Source organism: Phascolarctos cinereus, unplaced genomic scaffold (assembly GCF_003287225.1).
Source record: "Phascolarctos cinereus isolate Bilbo 61053 unplaced genomic scaffold, phaCin_HiC Scaffold_1;HRSCAF=81, whole genome shotgun sequence".
Taxonomy (NCBI): Eukaryota; Metazoa; Chordata; class Mammalia; order Diprotodontia; family Phascolarctidae; genus Phascolarctos; species Phascolarctos cinereus.
Window position 1 is genome coordinate 142,451,293 of NW_027555514.1, and position 23,063 is coordinate 142,474,355.

At 37.7% G+C, this 23,063-nt stretch overlaps 1 protein-coding gene across 2 annotated transcripts; it reads left to right on the plus strand.

Annotated features, from left to right (window-relative positions):
- The first annotated feature begins 214 nt into the window (after window positions 1–214).
- SYPL1 (synaptophysin like 1) lies at window positions 215–22,821 on the plus strand. Of its 2 annotated transcripts, none has more exons than XM_020984576.2 (6): window positions 215–308; window positions 832–903; window positions 14,510–14,634; window positions 15,718–15,928; window positions 19,982–20,170; window positions 21,353–22,821. In XM_020984576.2, exons 2-6 carry the CDS (start codon window positions 835–837, stop codon window positions 21,482–21,484), a joined length of 726 nt encoding a protein of 241 aa, XP_020840235.1. In that variant the 5' UTR covers window positions 215–308; window positions 832–834; the 3' UTR covers window positions 21,485–22,821. The 2 variants fall into 2 exon arrangements, with proteins under 2 accessions (XP_020840235.1, XP_020840233.1); XM_020984574.2 differs by lacking the exon at window positions 215–308 and adding an exon at window positions 501–571.
- Window positions 22,822–23,063: the final 242 nt, after the last annotated feature.

The following is a 23,063-nucleotide window of genomic DNA, read 5'->3' on the forward strand; positions in this document are numbered from 1 at the left end:
CTGACACATGATTCTAATTTTAACATTTCAAAATCTGTTTAAAATGTGAACATCCGAATCCAAACACACGGAACACAAATGCGACGAAGTCCGGCCGTCCCACGCGAAGCCCAGAAAGGGGGGGGGGGCGCACAGATTGAAGCCGCGAGTGTCCCTGTGTGTGCTAGGGGTGAAGGGCACAGTCCGAGTGTACAGTGTAATAACCCCGGAGGGGCAGGGCGGCGCACAGGAAGCACGTTCGCACCCCCGGCGGCCGGACCACTGGCCAAGAGCCCCTTCCCGAGGAGCAGAAGCAGCGAGACGAACAGGTGCCGCCCCTCCCCCACTCCGATCCCTTTCCTCCACCCCTCCCCCTCCCACGCGCCCCCGCCCCCGCCCCACCGGGCCTTTGTGAGCCGCGCAGCGCCGCCGGAAAGGACAGCGTGGGGCGCGCGCGGACCCGGGGCGGGAGCCTAGTGAGGGCGGCTTGCTTAGGGGGCTGGCTCGGGGAAAGGGAGGGGGGGTTCGCACGCTCAAGACGGCCTCAGATATGAGCTATAGGGTTAGCCACAGGATCAACCGGTTCGGCCAGGTGCACAGGAGCCGCCCCTCCCCCCTTCCTTCCCTCCTTCCTCCCCGCCCTCGCCCCGCCTCTTCTCTGGGCCCAGCCAGGCTGAACGGCCTCCCGGGCCCCACCTCAGGGCGGCTCCGCCCTGCCCCGCCTCCCGGAGCCTCGCTCCGTCAGGTCGACCCTCCCTCCTTCCTTCCCTCCGCCGCTGGGCCGCCTGGGTCTGGCTCGTCCCCAGCGGTCTGGCCGCCCTGACTCTCGCCCTCTTTCCCTCCTTCCCTCAGAGGATGTCGGGCCTCCAGATTAACTTCAGCCCGCTTAAGGAGCCACTGGGCTTCATCAAGATTCTCCAGTGGGTGAGTGGTGCCCATGGGCCCAGCCCTGGGGACCGGCGGGAGCCGAGGGCAGGGAGGGAGGAAGGAAGGAAGGAAGGCTGGCTGGGGAGGAGGCCCGGTGGCCTGACCCCACCGCGGAGGAGGCCTTGGCGGGGTCGGAGTGGTGAGGCCTCGGACGCCCGGGTTCGGCCGGGAAGGCCTGGCCGGTGCCCCGCCCCTGAGGCCGAGCTGGGCAGCAGGCGGCGGGGGATGGGGGCAGGGGGAAGGAAAAGGCCCCCGGGGACCGGGCGGATGCGGCTGCGGCTGTCAAAGGGGATCTGGAGGCTGCGGCCCGGGCCAAGAGAGCCCCTCCCCCTCCCCCGAACTTCACCTGAGGACCGTGGCCGGGGGGGGGGGGCGGGCGAGGTGTTGGGGGGGAGAGAATGCTTCCTCTCGCGATCTAACTGAAAGTCAGTCTTCACGCTTCCATTCCCGAACCTCCCGTTTCCTCAACTGTCTTGAAATTATGAACAGGTAGGAGAACACGTGCTTAAGAAATCTGGAAACCCGCTTGAAGGTGATAACAGCTTAGTAAGCGCCTAGAAGTTTAGCGGTTTGGGTTAGGGGGGGAAAGACAAAGAACTTATTTTTGATAATCTGCTGTAGCATGAAGCCAAACTAGTATTTGAATTTTTTTTTCCTTGAAGCAAGCACAAAAATGAACAAGTCCATTAACTTTCCATTGTTTGTGAAGTCCATTAATTTTCTGAGTTGGAGTCGACATATTAAATAACAAGGTTTTAAAAAAGTTATTGCACTAAGACTTTTGGAAACTCTCATGTACAGCCCTTCATTAAGACTTTTGGAACCATTCAGGGTGCCCTAAAAGTCTTAATGCAGTTTTAATTGGAACAAAAGGTGTTTTAGTCTCAGTGTGGTTTTATGCTAACCCTTCAGCTAGACTTCACGAGGACTTCTGGGATACCCGGTAAATACTTAAATGAGCTGTAGATTCATGGGCGTGTGTGTATATTTGCAGAGAGGCAACTGTGAGCCTGTGCTATATAGAAGTCAGCTTTTCTCCACCGTTTAGAACACCCACTGTCTTTAACATTTAAGGAATCACTGATTTCCTTATCTTACATACACGGAGGTTGGGAATTTGCTGGACACCAAAGAACTTTTGAAATATTGTGTGCTTTGAAGGATGATTTTTCATGGTTGTATTTGCAGAGAGCATCTTCTTGTTACACGTAGGATAAGTATGCTGTAGAAAAATTAACAACTCTTTGTGGTTGTGTTTTGGTGAAAGGTAGGTGATAAGCATTTCCTAGTACTGCCACCACCATCCCCTAATCTAAGCCTTTGGTGAGTGTTTAGGAAAACTGAAATTATGCCAAGAAACACTTAGTTTTGAGTTCATGTTGAACGATTTGCTTTCATTGGGCTTGTAGAATGACGTAAGAATGGTGCTGATTGGGAAAAGCCATTTGTCTATGAAACCTAATAGGAAGATTGTAGATTCCTACAGGTATTTGCTGTTTTTAAATAATTGGCAGTCTTTAATTTGACTCATGTAACCAAATTATTCTCTTTTGCAAAACAAAAACTAGGTATAATATCTAGTGAAAATGAATTTATTAGGAAGTTTGAAAACAAGATATGAGTGTTTGGTGCCTGTCCCTTCTGGCACTAGTGAATATGTGTGGTTAGGGCTTTGTGGTTTTGTTTTGCTTTTTTTTTTTCTGTCCCCTCGGTGGAGGCCATCAGGGTTAAGTAACTTGCCCAGAGCCACACTGCCAGTAAGTATGAGGCTGGATTTGAACTCGGAGTCCTCAACTGGAGGGACTGTGCTCTATCCATGCACCACCTAGCTCCTCCTTTGTGTTTAATATTGAGCCCACCATTTGACACCAAAATAAAAGGGGAAACCTCACAAATTAAGTAGCCTTATCTAATGTAAAATAAACAAAATGTGCTTTTTTAAAGCTGAAAGGAACCTTAGACATTGTTTCTTCAAATTCCTTTTTACAGATGAGGAAACAGACCCAAAGAAATGAAATGACTTGCCCATCATCAAATATTTAATTAGTGATATTTGAAGGAATGCTTCAGACTCCCAAGTTTGATGTTTTCTTCACTATACCACAGTCTTATTTTATTTGCACCTCAATTTATTAATATATTTTTAAAATTGTGGTTCTTAGAAGTTTTAAGTGCATTAAAACTTGTAAAATGAACAATTTTAGAGTACTATAGTAGGACCAATAGTAAGGTCATAGAAACAGAACTGGAAGGGCCTGGGGGAGGGAAGTTCAGCAATAGAACCCCCTAATTTTTCATATGGGAAACCTGAGACTCAAAGAGGCTGTAACTTGTTCAGGGTCTCCCAGGAAGCCAGGATTCGAAAGTGTGCTTTAGGTAGCTGTGTATTTTCATTGGAAACAGTCTTTCCTTAGTTACCTAAGTTGCTGAAATACTTAGAAGTTTATTGCAACTGGTTGGATTTTTAATGGAAAGACTGCTTTTAGTATTTATAAACTCTTTGAAGGCAAAGATAGTGTTGCAAACGTTTTAATTATTTGCCACTCCCTTTCCATGCCTATTGCCTTAAGGGGGAGGGAAATGTGCTTTCAGTTGTTAGGGTAATAAAAGCAGCCTCTGTGCATTTACAACTTCAAGAGTGTTGAATATTAAACTTAATTCTTGGGTAGTTACACAGCTCCTTCGTCTCAAGCACCCTAGGACTTTGTGTCTAAACGACTGCGGTATACAGCTCCCTGTCTCACCCCCACCCCAGTTGCTTTGTTAGACCAAGGATTCAGTTACACTTTAAAGTGAAGTATATCTCTCATTAGGATAATAACAGGTGTGACTAAAGTGTGTTGGTATATGTGTGTACATATATCTTTTATATATATGTAGTGCTTTGAGGTTTACATAGTGCTTTGCAACATATAACACATCCATAAGGTATATATTTACAAATATTATCACTTATTTTTCAAATTAGGAACCTAAAAACTTGGAGAGTTTGTGAGCTCTTAATATAAGGTACTCTCCTATCATATAATCCTAGCATGTAATGAAAGGAGTCCTATTTTTCTTATCTTCTTTTGTTTTTGTTATGATACAGATAAAATGTGTTTAATGTTTGTGTGAGCTGGGTTGTAAACTACTCCTGATATTTTATAACTTAACGTTCCATAAAATATTGGCAGCCTTAAGAACCTTATTTTAATTTGTTTAATATCTTTAAATTTTTAAAGGACCACATTTCTGTATAAACAGCTTCCTGGTCTTTTTAGCAGATTTAAAACAAGGCTTCTAACCACTTAGCATAATTAGCCCAGTTTTTTTATTAGGATCATTTTTATATAAAATTCCTGGACGTCTCTCTTCATAGATTTGGCATTTGGAAACAGTTGCGTTATTTTTTAAAAGACAGTTCTCTAGAATAGAGTCTAGCTTTTGAATTGGTATATAAAAATAAAGATATGGAAATATCAAATACCTTTTGTATTTTAAGTGCAAATTTTAATTAGATTTTTAGATAGCTGAGAAAAGAGGGAGGTACAGGAAGAACTAAAAGAATTGTTTCAGATGGGAATTAAACCCAAACACCCATAGACTAAGTAATTTGCTTTTAGATAGCTTGGAATCAGACCAAAGTAACCTGGAATTAACGTTATCTGTGTTGTATTCTTCATTTTGTTAAATATTTCTCAGTTATATTTTAATCTGATTTAGGTAGCACTTGAGTTTTGCTAGCCTTGAATTTGAGGACTCATTTCTTGGGGACACTAAACATATATAAGATCCCTGTAGGCCACATATTGACTAAGAAAACTGCGTGTTAATATTATCCATATTTTATTGCATATTTATTTTGTTAATTATTGCCCAATTACATTCTAATCAGGATCTGACCATACCTGGCAATGTTATCAGCTCCATGCAGTCCGTGGCTGTGTGTTTGACACCTTTGATCTCATTTTTTAACTTCAGCATTTTCTGTTGCCCTGCTTGATGATTACCTTTGCATATAAGTCATTGACTGTTAAAGTATGCATACATATAGATTTTAATTTGAGAGTACTTCATAAAATTTCTCTGCCTTCTGGACTTATGCTACAGACTGGTGCATAGACCGAAATTATCTTTATAATTGTCTTTGTGCAAATGCTTATCTGCAAAGGGTGACATGACAGCTATCACCTATGAAATTATATTTCTTGTTGACTTTGGATGTTTGATGAAACCAAATGCTATCTCTTTTATTTGCCTAAGGAGAACTAGTGAGGCATCCTTCTATTTATCTGTAACTTCTTTTGTCTTGTTCCATTTATAGTGAAAATGCCAAGATTGATATGGTTCAGTACCCTCTGTGGCATGTCCATTTGTCACTAGACAAAGATTCCATGTTTGTATCTATCAACTGTTAACATTCTAAAAACTGCTTCTCAGCACCCTTTGTTCTACATCGTCACTGTAGAATCAGAAAGGGGTCCTATAGGACTTAAGGATATTTCCTATTTTTCTTTCTTCAAGTGCATTGCTGTAACCAAGGAATTCACACACTTACTGTCCAGGCTACTGGTGATAAGCCTCTTTGTGAACTAACTGGGCTGTTTCTCCAAAAGGAGACTAGCCTGTTGCCAAGATCCTACTGGACCCTTTCTAGTTTGTTATAGCTTTTCACAGCTTGTACTTCTTTGAGAATCTATGTTCTAGGGCAGGGGTGGGGAACCTGTGGCCTTGAGGCCACATGTGGCCTTCTAGGTCCTTGGGTACAGCCTTTTGACTAAATCCAAGTTTTACAGAACAAATCCTTTTATTAAGGGAATTTGTTCTGTAAAGTTTGGATTCTGTCAAAGGGCAGCACTTGAGGACCCTAGAGGGCCACAGGTTCCCCACCTTGTTTTACGGTAATTGTCCTGCCACAAAAAAGGCATCAGAGTACAGTTTGATACATTTCCAGTCGTTTCAATCAATCTTACTTGATTTTGTGTTATGTTCTAGTCTGGAGATCTTTTGGGATCCTGTTTATAATCCACAATGTTAGCTATCTCTAGCACTGTCTTCTGCAAATTTGAGAAATACGACAGTTATGCCTTCATTTAAGTCATTAAATTTTGCTAAATGCACAAGACCAAAGAAACTACTATAGTCTGGAGGTGGAACTAAGAATAAAAGAGACATTTAGACTAGATGATGAAGTCTTAAAGTGAGGCTTTTAAGCAGAATGGAGATAGTCAAGAAATCCTGAGTATTTAGATCATCAGGTTATTAGCCAAAGAAGATAGGTTGCTTGGTGTATAACAGTTAGAGTGCTTGAGGGTTTATAAAGCAGCCTTGTCACAAAAATTCTGAGGTAGAGAACCATCCTTACTTCATCACTAGTGAGACCAGTAACTGAGGTTATGAGCCATCACATGACTTATTCAAGCTCCTAAAGCTGGGGTCCTAGGATTTACGGTAGGAAGGAGATTAGAGATAATGTACTTTATGATTTTACGAAAGGAAGCTGAGGTCAAAAGAGATTCTGACTTCCCCAAGAACAGACCATAGAGTGAGTAAGTATTGAAGGGAGGTGACCTCTTTTGAATCCTGACTTTGAATCCAATATTCCCATCCTTTTTCTTCCCCTGAATTGGGAGGACTGAAAGAAGAAATGACCCTCTTTGGAGAGTGCTCCAGTAAAGATAATGCTAGTGACTTTTCCAGAAAGGCATATGAAGGTGGAGTAAAAAGTAAGCTCAGCAAGGGAAAAGAGTATGTGAGGAAAGAGCAGCTGGGATGAGAGTTATTTGTGTCTCAGCTAGCAACTCTGAGTAAGTAAATGGAAAATAATAGAAATGGAGGTCTGTTGGGGTACATGGTTATTGGAGAAGGATATAACGTTTAACATTATCATTCTCAGTTTCTCATTAGAATACTGATCTTTGCCTGTGACTCGGGTGATGTTGCTGGTTAATTACAAGCCCAGCAATGTATGGGAAAAAGGGAATGAAAATGTATGCCACAAGTTATTAAAAATTGCCGTGATTACTACATTGTGTTACAGTTAAAAAAGAATTAGACTTGGGGTTAGAAATTCAGGTCACTGCTCCAGCACATACTAGCCCTGTGACCATTGGCAAGGTGGCTTCTCTGAGCCTCTAAAAGATGTGTACAAGAATTCCTGTACTAATTATATTACAGGAACATCATGAGGAAAGTGCATATAAATGTAGGAGCTTAGTATTTATAATTCCTTTGAATAGGAATCTACACAACATTAAGATGTGATTTCTAATGGTGATGAGATTCTGGGATGAACAAGAAAACAGTGCTTGGAATCTCATTATTTATAGTGCTGATAAAAAGCTAATATTTGCATGATACACTAAGATTATAACATGTTTTACATAAACTTACTTGCTAAGAAAAAACTTAGGATTAATTTAGTTTACCATTTGTTGTTGCTTTAGTGAACATTCTTTTGTTGTTCAGGGTAGGAGAAAAGGGGAAGTTAGGAATGGCTCATGCTATAAGTAATCTAGTGAAATTAATTTATTCTAGTGAAAGATCATATTAGATATGATTAAGATCTGTTTGAGAACATAAGATATTAGCCGCCTATCAGCAATCAAACTGGTTGTATTTCTGTATTACTAACGGGTAGTAATTTGCTATTGCCAAGTGCAGCAAACGATCTTTAAGCACTTTCAGTGGTAGGCACATTCAAAGAAAAAAACTGGCTGTGCTTGCCCTCAGGGTGCTTATTACTAGAAGGATATGTATGTAAATGTAAAAGATAATTTGAGGAGGAGGAAGGCACTAAAAAATTGGGAGAGAAACTAAACAGGCCCTCCTGTAAGATGCACCTAAGCTCACCCTCAAAGGAAGACAAGGATTCTGAGAATAGAGGTGAGGAAGGAATGCATATCAAATATGGAGGGGAGGGCCTGTGTGAAGGCGTGGAGACAAGAGATGGAAACTATAGTTGGGGGTTAGTATAGCCACTTTAATTTAAAAGTAAAGTATGTGTGAGAGAGAGTGATGTGAAATAAAACTGGAAAGGTAGCTGGGAGCCAGATCATGGAAAACCTTGAATTTAATCCATCTGAAGTATTTGTATTTTATTCTAGAGACAAATAGGAACTAAAGTTTTTGAGCAGGGTGGTCATGTAAGCAAGAACTGTGTCTTGGGAAGATTATTTTCACCAGCTTTGGAGGATACATTGAAGAGGGAATGCATTTGAGTGGATATAATCAGTCCTCCAGGATTTATTAAGCACTTAATATATGCTAGGCACTGATGGTAAGCAATAGGGACAGAAAGTGAAGCCAGAACAGAAGTGATGACCTACTGAAGGGGACACAGGGCTATTTTATGTTTTCCTTTGTTTTATGGATTGCCTTGTTTCATATAGTAACCACCCTCTGCTAGCTGTAAGTCTTCATGTGTTTAAGGTTCACATAGAAAAGGGGTAGTCTGTTCCTAGGACCATATGCAAAACTTTTCCAGCTCCGTAGTCCTTGCTAGATCTTGTATACTGTATAGTCTGAGAACCTAGGGTCAGCTTCTGTGCCACAAGGAAGGTATTTGAGCAGGACTTTAGGTTACTATTAAGAACAAGACTTTTGTTTATTGTACTTTTTTTAATGTATACTAGTTTTCTCTTCCCAACAAATTATAGCTGCTTGATTATAGCCTTTTTAAAAAAATTAATCTTTTCATAGTGGCTGGCACATAATGAGCATTAAATAAAGGGAAGGAGTATGATTGGATTTAAAGTCTTCTGTTATTTCAGGAGAAGAGTTTAGAGAAGAAAAGTATGCTTTTCTTTTTAAAACAATTTTTATTCTTCTTTTTTCAAAAATACCACCTGAGGTCTAAATATCTCCCTCCCACCCTCCAAGTTTCACCTTTTATAACAAAGATGGAAGAAGGGGGAAATTTCCAGCTGAGAACTATCCAACACTTCATTTCAGTTTGACAGTCCACTAGTCCCCTACCTTTGTAATATATTTCTAACAGTGTTAGAAGCAGAAAAGTTGCTTAATTTGGAAATGTTCATGTGAAATAACTTCGGACTTCAAAAAAAAACCCAACTAAGTATTTCCTAGGAAATGTCCTTTATAATGCTAGAAAATTTTTAAAGTTTAATAGAGATAATATGCACACACAGTGGCATTTCATTCCTTCTAAGAAGACAAAGATCTTTTTTTTTTTTTGCCGTCAGCCTATATAAAAACCCCTTTCCTCTTCTAAATTTCATGCCAATCCAAATTCAACCCTATTCCTTCAGTCCCTCTCTCCTTTGCCTTCTTCTTCTTATGTACTCTGGAACAGCCTCTCCTCCCTAATTGTTAACAAAATGTCCTTTATCTTACAAGTCTAATTAACATAATATCCATCTTAAGCTGATAGAAACCCAAGACATTTCATTTCTTACCCTTACCCTTCATGTCTTACTGCTCTTTCCAGATTTATCTTTTGTCACCTTCCTCTATAATTCACTCCTTAACACTAAAATCTACTGGCCTCCTTGCCTTCCTTTTTTAAGAAGTTTAGTATCTGACTCAGTTTTTCTTCTCCACTAATCTTTTCCTTGTTTATATAGGTCTGTATATTAATATTGTTTCTAGTCACTGCATTGATAAGAGTTATTAAGTCAGAGGACCTCGACCTATCAGTTTATCAACCTTTTCTGCTCTTGTGATTTATATCTCCAGTCTACCTCTGCTACTCATAAGGGTGCTCATTTTCTTTTGGCCTATTCCATCACATCTGATTTTTAAAGTTTATCTTATTGATAAATTTTGATTTAACGCAGATGATAGATATAAATTTGGAAAGTGTATTCCTCGAAAACAAGGAAAATAACACTAAAGAATAACTATAACATTAGGTACCTACTGTGTGTACTGTGTACTAAGCCCTGGGGATCCAAATACAAATAAAGACAAAGAACAGTCTTTGCCTTCAAGGAGCTACCACACACATACCTTAAAATCCAGCAACACCTGATTACTGGTTGTCCTCCATCCATGGAAGGTTTTTTGTCTCACTACCACCACCTCTGCCTCCTGGCTTCCTTCAAGATTTGGCTCATATCCCACTTGCTGTAAGAGGCATTTCCTGGTGTGCTGCACTTCTTCCCCTGCCCAGTGCCTTTCCTTTGTACATAGTTGTTTATGTGTTTTTTCAGCTGTAGAGTGTGAGTTCCCCAATTGCTGAGCACTTAGCTTTTGGTTTTTTGGTTTTCAATTAATAATTTATTTTCTTCTCTATCTCCTCTTCCACTGGGAAAAAAAGAAAAACAACCATTATAATAAATATACACAATCAAGCAGAACTAATTCCTATGTCCAAAAAAGTATGTCTCAGGCTGTCCGCTGAGTCCATACCTTTGATAGGACATGAGTAGCATTGTTTCTGGTCACTACATTGATAAGAGTTCTTAAATCTTTGAATTGTTTGCCTTTCTTGCTAGATTTCTCTGAAACTGTCCCCCAAACCATTTTTTTAGGACACAGAAGTATTCCTTCACAGTCATGCACTATAACTTGTTTAGCCATTCCTTCAGTTGATGGGCATCTGCTTAATTTCCAGGTTTATGGTACCGCAAAATAGCTGCTGTAAATATTTTTTTGGAAGTATATGTGGGTCCTTTTCCTGTTTAATCTTTTTGGGATATATACCTGGACCCAATATCACTAGGTCAGACGTTATGTAACAGTTTAATAACTTTTGGGGCATAATTCCAAATTGCTTTCCAGAATGTTTGGACCAGTTCATAAGTCCACCAGTAGTGCATTAATGTAGACATCCACTTTGTTTACAAGTGGTGTGATGTAAAAGTTCCTCCCTTTGGAGGTGTGTGCTTAATGGCAGGTTGTATTATTGGGTCAGAGGAGATACATATTTTAGTGACTTTGGTTCTACCAAAAGTGTATTTAGTCCCCTCCTCCAGTTGCCATCTTCCTTTTTCATCATCTTTGCCTACCCAATGAGTATTGATGTATATCCTCAGAGTTTAGTTTGCATTTCTCTTATTAGTTGTTTGAAGCATTTTTTCATATGGTGTTGATATCTTGGATTTCTACCTGAGAGCTGAACTCCTGCTCTTATCCTTTGAGGATTTACCTATTGGGGAATGAATTTTGATCTTATTTATTTTTATCAATTCCCTACATATTTCTAGTATGACACCTTTATCAGAAATTTGCTACAGATCCCCAGGCCTTTTCTCTGTTAACTGTTTCCCTTCTAATACTAACTGTAATGCTTTTGTTTGTGCAAAAACTTTGCAATTATACGTAAGCTAAATCGTCCATTTTGTTGACTGTGGTCCTTTCTATCTTTTATGCAAGAACTCTTCCCCTATCCATGATTATGAAAGGTATCCCTTCTGTTCTCCCCTAATTTGTTTGTAAGACTTTTTATAAGGTCATGTATCTATTTTGAGCTTATTATGGTATGTATTGATCTAAACCTAATTTCTCCCAGTTCTAATTTCCCAGATTTGGGTGATGGATTGGGCTTATGCCAGGAAGCTGCCTCTGTTGATATAACCACAAGTTTTTATTATTAATATGGTCCATTTTATGTATAATTTTCCTATTACTGAACCAACCTTACCTTGCTGTTATAAATCCAACTAGTTGCCTAAAATTATAACTCTTCCATGAACCTGACCTCTGGAATTTTCCTTTTTGATTTCATTTCCTATCATGTCTCCTGACAAGTCTTCTAAATCTTAAACTTTTGTTTTTGATCCACACTGTGATAACACCCCAGTTCTTCCTTCTTCCACTCCATTACTCTGGCCTATTTCTTCCTGCAGTCTTAGCCCTGTAGTTGACCAGTTTAACTATGTACTATCTGCTGCTTTGGAGGAGGTTGTACAGGCATGCCAGTGGGTCCATTACAGATTCTTGTTATCTGATTTCAACTGGGCTGTCACTACTGCATGGTGATTTTATTCTTCCCTGACTGAATGTCATGAATTTTTTTTTTCATTCTGCATCCACTTCTCTTTTACATAAAAAAATGTGTATTGTGCATTTCAGACTGGATGTCCTGCAAGCATCTCTGACTCAGCATTTGCAAAATAGAACTCACAACCTTTTCCCCCCAAAACCCACCTCTGTTATTGTCAAGGGTGCCATCTTCCTTGACTCATCACTTTCCCTCCCCCAACATAGTTAGTTGCCAAATCTTGTCATTTCTATTTCCACAGCATCTGTTATGCCTTTCACCTTCCCCTCGCCTCACAGTCTCCACCCAAGTTCAGGACTTCCATCATCTCTCACTTCATTGAGTAGTTTCTCTTTCTTTCTTTCTTTCTTTTTTTAAGGCTAGGCAGTGGGGTTAAGTGACTTCTCAGGGTCACACAGCTGGTAAGTGTTACGTGTCTGAGGGTAGATTTGAACTCAGGTCCTCCTGAATCCCAGGGCTGGTGCTCTATCAACTACGCCACCTAGCTGCCCCTAGTTTCTCTTTCTTAATTCTCCTCCCTTTCCAGTCCATTTTCCACACAGCTGACAAAGTAACTTTGCTTCACCACAGCTCTAGCCATGACACTTCTGTAATCATTAAGCTTCAGAGCTTTCTTCTTCCACCTAGGATCAAATGTTTAATGTTATTTCATCTTTTTAAAAGTTTGATAATATACATAATGGACTTTATGTACGTGATTTATAAATAAGTAAATATGCATTTATCGGAGGTATGTGATCAAAGTAGTTTGGAGGTCTCTGGCATGTAATCATTTGGGATATGCTACTGTGTGTACATGCATCTGTTCACATACACGTGTATATTTAACATCTCCCTACTTAGATTGTAAGCCACTAAGTGGCAGGGACCCTGTATTTTTAATCCCAGCACCATACCTTAGCTATACTTATTTGTTGCTTACTCTATCTTTCTGAATTACTGTTAAACTTTTGAAAGATCTGTGATTTATTCTGTATAGTATACTCTTTAAATAGACATAGAACATTGACTTTCCATCATCTCATTAGGTGGTTTTATGATGTTGTAGCAAAAAATATTTTTTGGTGACAACCATTATTGTGCCAAGCCTGTGACTTAGTGATATATAGATTCACTATACTCCTCTGTCAGTAAACATTTGTTAAGCACCTACTATGCACCCAGTACTGGTGATACAAAAAGAGGCAAAAGAGATAGTCCACATCCTCAAGGAGCTCACAGTCTGGTGGGGGAGACAACAAGCTCTCTGTTGGACAAATGAGAAATGAGAGAGGGAAGGCACTGGAATTAACAGGGGTTGGGAAAGGCTTCCTGTGGATGGGGTTTTAGTTGGGACTTAAAGAAAGGCAGAGAGTCGGTAAGCAAATGAGGAGGGGGTGTTCCAGGCATGGGGGGACAGACAGTAAAAACTGCCTAGAGTTGAGAGGAGTATCTTGTTCAAAGAACAGCCAGGAAGCTAGGGTCACTGGATGGAAGACTTATTTCACGGGAGAGTAAAGTGTAAAAAGAGTGGAAATGATAGGAGAGGCCTGGGTTATGAAGGGCTTTGATGTCCTTCCAGCTAAGTAAGACCTAGGTGTCCAGAGTTTGTGCTTCATTGGCATGTTCTTCACCCACAGTCACCTCCGTACCAGAATGAGGCATCCAAGGACCTTAAGGGAGATTACTATCATACTGTACTTTTTGAATCAGTAAAGTACAGTGGAAAGAGTGCTGGATTTGGAGAGAGGACCTGGATTTATACCCCTTGTTCTGCTACTTACTAGGTGACCTTGGGCAAGTCACCTCTATTTCCTCTTTATTTCTGATTCTATGATTTAACTTTTCATGTGACTTCATTGTGTTAGGACTTCGAATGTGATTTCATTGTGTTATGACCTCACAAAGTGTTTAGATGAGCCACCTCTTCACACATATATAACCCAGGGAAAGTGTTGTTGTGAAAGATTACTGTATTAATAATTCATTGAATTTAAAATCTGTCAAAGGCAAAGTGTTTCTCTATATTTTTCATATTTGAGACTTCTTATATGCCTTCTAAATCCCTTAAAGTACTCCATTTCCTCTAGCCTGTCCTCCCTCACCTGAGTATTGGCCTCCCCTTTCTGTACCTGACTTGAATAATGCTTCTTGCAAAAAAGTAACAGAGGCAACATGTTTAACATTAAAAAGCCATGGCTATTTACTGAACTCCACTACAGTATTTTGGTAGTAATAACAGCTCAGGTTTCCATATTACTTAATAGTTTACAGACTTTCTTCTTGATTATCCAGTAAGGTAGGTAAGTGTGTATACTGTGTCCATTTTATATATGAGGAAACTGAGGCTTAGAAAGGTTAAGTGACATGTGTTCACAGTCACACAATTAGGAAATGACAACCTAATCATACCCAACTCAAGTCTTTTTTGATTCTAAGACAAGCGTTCAGTCTTCATATCATACTTGCCTCTCAGGTAGATGGACTTCACATGGTAAACCATATAGGATGTTATTTATGGATCAGTCATACTCAGTAATAGTGTAGTGTTTTTAGTCCATTATTTTAAACTATGTTTTAATTCTAGTCCGTTATTTAAAATATTCTCTGATGGTTATTTTAAGGCTGGTTAAGAGAATAAACTCTTTCCTTTATCCTATCTCAATTTTTATGTAGATAGCTGCCATTTTTTCTTTTGCCACTTGTGGAGGTTTTAAGGGCAAGACAAGTTTCATAGTTTCCTGCTCAAGTCTGAGTATTAAAAATGAGACAATTGAAGCTGCCTTTGCTTATCCATTCAGGTAAGTGTATTTATCCATCCTTTCTTTTCCCCTCCTGTTTTTCTTTAATACTTTGCTCTCTGTGTGTGTGTGTGTGTGTGTGTGTGTGTGTGTTTATGTTGTCACAATAAGATTTTCAGTTGCAAATTTGCTTCATTTTTGTGTTTATATGGTGTCTGTTACATAGAAGTTCCTTAATAATGCTTGTTAATTGCTTTAAGTAAAAGTAATATTCTCAGTACCTTGTTTGTTACACTGTGCCTCATTTTAAGCAATGTATGAAAATGAAGTATTTCCAAAAAGATAAATTACAGAACCAATTATTATTGGTATGCAATAAACTATACTTCTTTCCTTAGTGTATCTTTAAAAAACAAAATCATCAAAAATTCAGTTCATACAAAGTTAGGAATCTGTTTCTGTCACATGAAATATACACACACACATATACATACATATATATATGGTTTATTCTGTTGGAATACAACTTTATATCTCAAACAAAGCTTGATTTATTTGAACTTGATATGGACTCTTATCTGGTGTGCTGCTAAATGTTTAACAGCTAGCTCTTGGGGGATCCACAACACTTTAAAAGTCTAGACAGTCAACAAGACAAAAGCCTGTTTGTCAAAGTAGCATTCATGTGTGTGGCAGTTTTCAGTTCTAGTTAATAACTAATAATTTTTACCAACCAAATTACTTTATTTCAGTATGTCACATATAAAAAGTTTATTAATTTTAAAACTGTCAAATAGAGAGAGGCAGTCTGGTGTAAAAAGAGTACCAGTCTAGGAACTAGGAGAGCTAAATTTTAGTCCCACTCTTGCCATCAACCATCTTTGGGCTAGTCACACCCTCTCTGAACCTCAATTTCATCTACATCTGTAAAGTTGATTTCTAAGATATCTTTTAGCTTTATTATTCTATAAGCCTGTGATATGAATTTAGTTAAACATTGATACATATATCCAGAAAAGGCTCTTGGCCTTTACCTAAATGTGTCCCTGCATTTTTCTTGTCTTCTGTCTTCCTATTAAAATGTGTTTAAAGCTCTTTTTTATCCTCTTTGAACCTAATTACTTAAAAAAAAATTTTTTTTAGGTTGAATCAAGTTTCACTTCATGCAACAGCAGCGCAGGATCCTCTGTGTGGTGTAACTTGGAGCAGTTATTTTCTTATAGGAGATTTCTCTTCTTCTGCCCAGTTCTATGTTACATTTGCAGTCTTGGTTTTCCTATACTGCATTGCTGCACTTGTACTTTATATTGGTTATATGAACCTATATCGGGAGAGTCGAAAAATTCCCTTTATTGTAAGTTATATTCACCTTGATGTTGTTTTCTTTTTGGAAAAAAGTTAAGAATGTCTGCTAATGTGTTTATCTGACTTGACATATAGGTTCTCATATATTGGAATACTTAAGGCTCCAGTTTTGTAAATATCATGGATTCTAGAATCAGAGATTACTCTAATAATTTGAACAGCTTTCTGTGTAGTAAACATATAATTTCAGCTCCTAAGTGGGGAGAGATTTTAGTTCTTTAGTTTATTTTAGATTTTTAAATATGCTATTGGGTAGAAAATAATAGGCTATTAAGTATACTTTAATTCTAAAGAATGGCTTAAATACCAAGAACTTCAAAACTTAAGTAGCTTTCATAGTTCTTTTTTTCCCTTCTATCTCTCACTCTCCCTCCCCCAAAACAAAAATCTTAATAACTTACTTTAAATTTACCTCTAAGACTTTGAATTCCCTCCTTTTGAATCTAAGCAGACGTTTTTTATTTGTGATATCCATGAGCTAATATTTCTGAGTTTGTGATGCTACAAAAGTATTTGGATTTGACTTATCTTGATTGCTGCATGACCACAAAAAGTAATTCTATAGATCTAGACTAGAAATAGCAAAATCACTGATGATTCATAATAGCAGGCTAAGCAGATCTCTACCATATGTGGAATATCTGTAGTTTGCCCTTCATATAACTAGATTTTGTAGTATGTCCATAAGACAATGGCATCAAGTGCTAAAGACCATTGGTCTTGGTATGGTGTCCTTCACTGCCACTAAATATCTTGGCTTATACCGGAAGAGATAGTCTGCCTGCCCCATAGAGGGGCAGGAAGAACAACTACTACAGAACTTAGTTCTTAGGAAATGTCTACCATAGCATAAGCAGAAGGAGGCTAAAAAACTACAAGAGAAAAAACCTTAGTAAGCCCTAGCACAAGCAAATAAGGAAAATTTATTAAAGAAATTAGGAATTAGTTTAGGTCAGGTATTAGAGCTTTTAGCGTAGAATTGAAGTACAATATTTGGCTCAAGAAAAAACTTAAGGATCAGGGATCTCCCAGAACAACATGACTTTTTAAAAAACAAAAAAGAATGCCATAATGCAGTAAATAATAAAAGAAAACTGTCTAGAACTTAAGAATACACACAGCAAAGCTCATTAGAGAATCCACAAATTGCCACACACTATAAAAAACCCTCTTCATTGAGAGCAAATTTTGCAAATGGCTAGGATAAAGACCTTCAGATATCAAGGAGGAAAAATGTGTATAACATGGGATAATTCCACAGTCATGTAAAATGGAATAGCATATCCTAAAAAGCAAAGGGAGATCAAACTCTGCAAACCATAATATCGTACCCTGTAAACCCGAGTCTGTTCATCAGGAATAAATGATATCTGGCTCACAAAAGGAGGGGAAGAAAATGATGTCTGACAAACTCCCAAATCAGTCTTAGTTCCTAAAACAATTATTTGTGCTGAGATTTTGGGAGTGGAGTACAGAAAGTGCATTCATGATGCTGGTCTTATATATTTTTATGATTAATAGCTACACCCTCTCTCAAGTTAATCTACCTGTGCCCCTAAAACAAATAACAATGGCATTTAATTTTAAAATATTACAAATGAAAAGTACAAGCAATATATAAAGTATTAGTAATGTAGAAGATTCTACTCGATGTAGGCAAATATAACTTCTTAGCTCTTACTGAGACTTGGTGAGATGAGATCCATGTTCTGCCTTTTGGAACCTTGGCTTTAAGAGTCAGAGAGACAAACTTAGGCTTGATATAATCATTAGAATACTATTCAAAAGTGGACTATCTCAGGAAGTCGTGTGTTGGTTGTCCCTCAGTGGAGGTCTTAAAGCAAATATATGTTTTGTATGAATATATATCTAGAGGCCGTAGAGGCCAGGTATCATTATATATGGGTTAGACTAAATGTTCTCTGAGACCAACTCTGACATACAGTGATACTTCCAGGAATTCTAAATTTAAAGAAGGTATTTCAAACATTGCCCTACTTTTAAAAAAAAGGTTTTTTTTGAATTAAAGGATATTGAAATTGCTAAGACAGAAGCAGTTGCTTAAATAAGCAGTAAAATGTTTTATTTTTATTTTTGCTGCATGGCTAACAATAAAACAAATGGTAAGTATGGAATATTTTTATCACCTGAAGTTGCTTATTTCCTTAGAAACTTTGCAAAGGTTCTGTTACCTTATTTTAAAAAATTCTTCTGTGTCTTAAGTAGGGCTTAACAGGAAGTTTAAGTACCTATTTGGTAGGAACTGTAAACTAGAATTCTTTGAGTATAGTCTTTGTAGTGTTTGTAAGACTGGTTTATAATTATGACCATCCTATTCATGCTTTGAATAAAATTTCTTGTAGTAAATTAATGCTTTTCTCATTTTCTTAAGTTAAAAAAATTCTACTGTGTGTTAATAAACTACAAATTAAAAATTATACTGAAAATAATTTAATCTGATTGAGGAGATTTGATCTTATATGATTAAGGGACTTTTCAAAATCCTGCAGTGCCTAAGAGTCATTGATCTGTCAGTCAGCAAATATTTATTGAGCACCCTACTGTATACCACGTGCTATATACTAGGACCTAAGGATGCAGGTACAAAAAAATGAAACCATTAACTACTCACAAGGAGCTTGTTTTAATGGGGGAGACTTCAAGGGCAAATGAAAATATTTACAGCATAAGCATGAAGTTTATAAATAGGTAAAAAGTAGTTAAATACAAGGATATTTGAGAGGAGAACCCTAGCAAGTGGGGGATCATGAAAGGATTCATGTAGAAGATTGTGCTTGAGCAACATCTTACAGGAAGAGAGGAACTCTGAAGTAGAGGTAAGCAGGGAATATATTCTAAGCCTGTGTGAGGGCCAGTGTAAAGACACTGGATTGTGGGGAGATGAGGAATATCCTGTGAGGAGCAGGAAAAAAGGCCAGTGTAGCCAGATCAGAGAATGTGAAAGGCAAAGTGATGTTAGCCAATTGCAAAGAAAGGATGGGAGCTAGGTTTAAAGCAAAACAGAGAAGTATATGTTTTACCCAGGAGACAATAGAAGCACTGGAGTTGATTGAATAAGAGTCATGTGGTTGGGTCTGTGCTTAAGGAAAATTACTTTCAGCAGTATGTAGTTTGGATTAGAGTGGTGAGAGACTTGAGGCTGCTGTTGTCATCTAGGTAAGCAGTGGTCAGGATCTGAACTAAGCTGGTAGTTGTGTTAGAAGTGGTCAAGATGCAGGAAATATTATAAAGGTAGATAAAGACAAGATTTAGTTGGCTAAGTAGCGTGAGACAGTAAGGAGTTCAGTATAATGCCAAGTTACAAACTTGGGAGACAGGAAGGATGGAGATGCCCTTTTGTCACCAGCATTAGGGAAGTTTAGAAGAGGGGGAGGGCTTGGGAGAAAGATGAGTTTAATTTTAGATATACTGAGTTTGAGATGTCTGGTACATTCTAGTTGAAAAGTCCAATAAGCATTTGGTGTGATACAGGACCAGAATTCAGCAGAGAGACTAAGGCTAAATGCATAAATATGAGTCATCTGCATAGAGGTATTGGTATCTAATAAGATTACCAAGAAGGATTCTCTGAGAAGAACAAGACAGAATCTTAGGGAATACCCACATTTCCAAGGTATGATGTGGTTGATGGGCCACTAACAGTGGTTGAGAAGTAGCGAAAGTATGCAGGAGGCCGGGGTGGTGAATAGTGTCGCAGGAAGCAGATAGTTTGAGATGGTTGAGGACTAAGAAGAGATCATAAGAAATTTTGAAAAAATAGCTTTGTCTAAGAGTTTGAGGGAGAATGGTAAGGTCTGATGAAATGATAGTTAATCAAATTCTGGTTGATAGGTTGTTGAATGAAGGTATAAGAAAATTGTATACACAAACTTCCAAAGGGGTAATAGGTTTGATCAGCTCTGTTCTCTCATACTGTATCTTAGACAAGTCTGAGTGTCTTTGCTTAGTGGGATCTTAAAAAATAATGTGTAACTAGAGTTATCTGATGTATTAAGTATATAAGTAATTATTTTTCTTTTAGGACTTCGTTATTACTCTTATTGCTACTTTCTTATGGTTGGTGAGCACTTCAGCCTGGGCTAAAGCTCTGACAGACATTAAAATGGCCACCGGTGAAAGTCTTATTGGTCAGATTGACTCATGCAGTGATAAGGATGTACACTGCTACTTTGACTCTGTGACCAGTATGGGATCTCTGAATGTATCTGTGGTATGTATATATTTTTTCCAGAGATTTTGTTTTGCTTTTTAGAAATGTCTTACCTGGTAATTAAAGAAAGTATCAGCTTTTTAAGTCTTAATATTTAAGACTTGTTAACTGTTGTCATGTATAATTTTTCCTTTTAAGACTAAACATGCTATTAAAATCTTAAATTAAGATCCTAATGAATTTATAACATAATTAAACTGAAATAAGAATTGTCTTAATAGTAATAACATTGAGGTGGAATAAAATACTTTGCTTAAAAAGAACAAACTTTTTAAAGACTATTTTAAAATTATTTGATACTAAGTACAACAGATATAAAGTTGGGAAGGGGCCTCAAAGGCCCAATTCAACCCTTGCATTTAAATATTCTGTCCCAGTTTAGTCTAGTATTATAATTGGAACTGTAAACAAGGAGCTTTGTAAAAAAAAAATACAGTTTGACCACATAGCATTATCCAAAATCAAAACATTGGAATGGGGTTTGTTTCTACTCATGAAGATATTCTTTTCAATGGCTGAGTTAAATTTCAAACAAACTTTACATTAACTAATTTGAGATAGAATATTAAAACTCACTGTTATCCTGATATTTTTAAATGGCTCTTTGGGAATTAGGTGTCTTTTTCTTATTACTCTGAAGAGCCTTTGTGGTAGTTCAATTAATTTGGCTCTATTACATTTCTTAGGAAATTCACCTCTCTTTAGAATTGGGGAGTGGAGCAGGATTTGAAGATTCTATTCCACATTGCTCCACCTAACTTTGGATCTTAAGGGGGAGGTGAGAAAGAGAAAAAGAAAAAGGGAGGCAGAATGAAAGGGAAGGAGGAGAAGATGTTTTCTAAAGCAAGATTCACTTGGAAATGAGAGTGAAATGAAAGCTATGAAAAGAAGACTTTGGAGCACAAGATATACTCCTCCATGCAAGATAGTTAGTTGCCTACCTCCTTAAATCATAATATGCTCAATGCAGTTTGGGGCATGTGCTTTTTAAATTCTTATGATTTTAGAAATTTTCATTGAGAATTGCAGGGTCAAAATTTACTGTGAAAGAGAAGTTATACATTAAATTTCTAGTACTTTAGAATTTCATTGGGACATAGATGTTTTCTTCTGAATGTCATGGAAAAACTAGCTTGGATTGAAGAGATTTTTTAAAATCCTTTTTTTTCCCCCCTCCCATAGATCTTTGGTTTTCTGAACATGATACTTTGGGGAGGAAATGCTTGGTTTGTATATAAGGAGACCAGCTTGCACAGTCAGTCAAACGTTTCTACCCATGGCGCAGGAACAGTTGCACCTCCTACAGGAATGTAATTAAAGGAGAGAACTACACTGTGTGAAATTAGAATATATTCTACAACGTATTGCCAGCATCTTTAGAGACAGTGCAATTTGTTTCTAATAAAAGTAATGGTGTTTGCAATAAATTGATGGATTGAAAATTCTGCTAGTTTTTACATGAAATATGTGCCTTAGATACAAATTTTGGATGTAAATGTTTCAATTTGTAGACTCGAAGATCTAGGGATTTATTATGAGGTTGTATACGTAAAAATAAATGTGCAGTTTCTTCACTAAATTTTTTGCATAGCAAAAGTGTTTACCCCTTAGGCCTTAACACGTGTATCTTTATTCAGGAAGTGGATGTATGATTCTATTTTAAGAAAGGAAGAAACTGCATCTGAATTACACACTACTGTAAGTTTGTACAGTTCATATGCTTTAAGACCTGTCTTTGTTTAAAAAAGGCTTATTGCATTATAAATATAGCATGGCAAAAAAAAAGTGTTTAGTTCAGAACTTAAATCTAAATAAATACGGTTCATGTTAAACAAAAATTCCTGAATGCAGAGATAGGTTTTAAAATAAATAACTTTAAATATTTAATAGTTGTACAAAAATGTTTTGAGGATAGAGATTGGAAATTTCAAGTGTGTATAAATGTTCTTTGATACGGTTAATACAGTAATGCTACAATTCAAAGTGTTTACATTATGCTGGTTGGTTTCTTAGACTAAGTATACTCTAAATATGATTCACCTAGACACTTTGAAAATTGCAGGCATAGTCTTATTAATATTTGTCCTGTTATTCACGCTACTTGGTTTCAGGATGGGATAATCCTACAAGTGTAGGAAAAAAAATTTTAAGTTTTTTCCTTTTTTTTAACCCATTGAGAGAAGAAATTAAGTTTGTTTTTTATTTTTGAGATGCATTTAAATGTTTAGAGTCAATGAAGTTACTATTGGAAGCTCAGCACTGATATTATGAAAATAAGAAATGAGATCCAAATTTCATTTTTTTCTTCATGTTCTCATTCTTACTACATAAATGGATGATTTAAAAAATTATGTATGTGTGGTAAACAAAGGAACACAAGTGAGCTAGCTACATAATGGGTGCCTGTTTCTTTGTACACATATTTGGTTGTATTTTGAGTATGCACAAGTCATTCACATTATTTGCTAATCTTTATAGTTGCGTTGTACAGAAATTCAGATTTTTTTTTCTTCCAAATTGATTGTTACTTTGTGAAGCACAACTCACTGTTGCCACATTTTGGTTGCCTTTATTCATGACAAGAATTGTCCTTGTAAGAAATGTATGTCTTTTATGCAGCCAACTTAATAAAAAAAAAAGTTGAAAAATGAGTGAATTGATTTACAGTAAGTCCCATAGTATATACATACACACCTTAACGTTTTTAAGGTAAGTTATAGTTAGGCATAAAGGTATTTTCCCTCTGAAAATGGGAACTGATTGAAACTGATTTCATGGAGTATTTTGGCAGGGAATAAATCAGGGTAGAGTTGGTAAAATCTTAATGTACAGTCTGATTCTATCCTCTCCTTTCCCAGTTCCATTTCAAAGATTGACTTTTGCTCTGTAGATG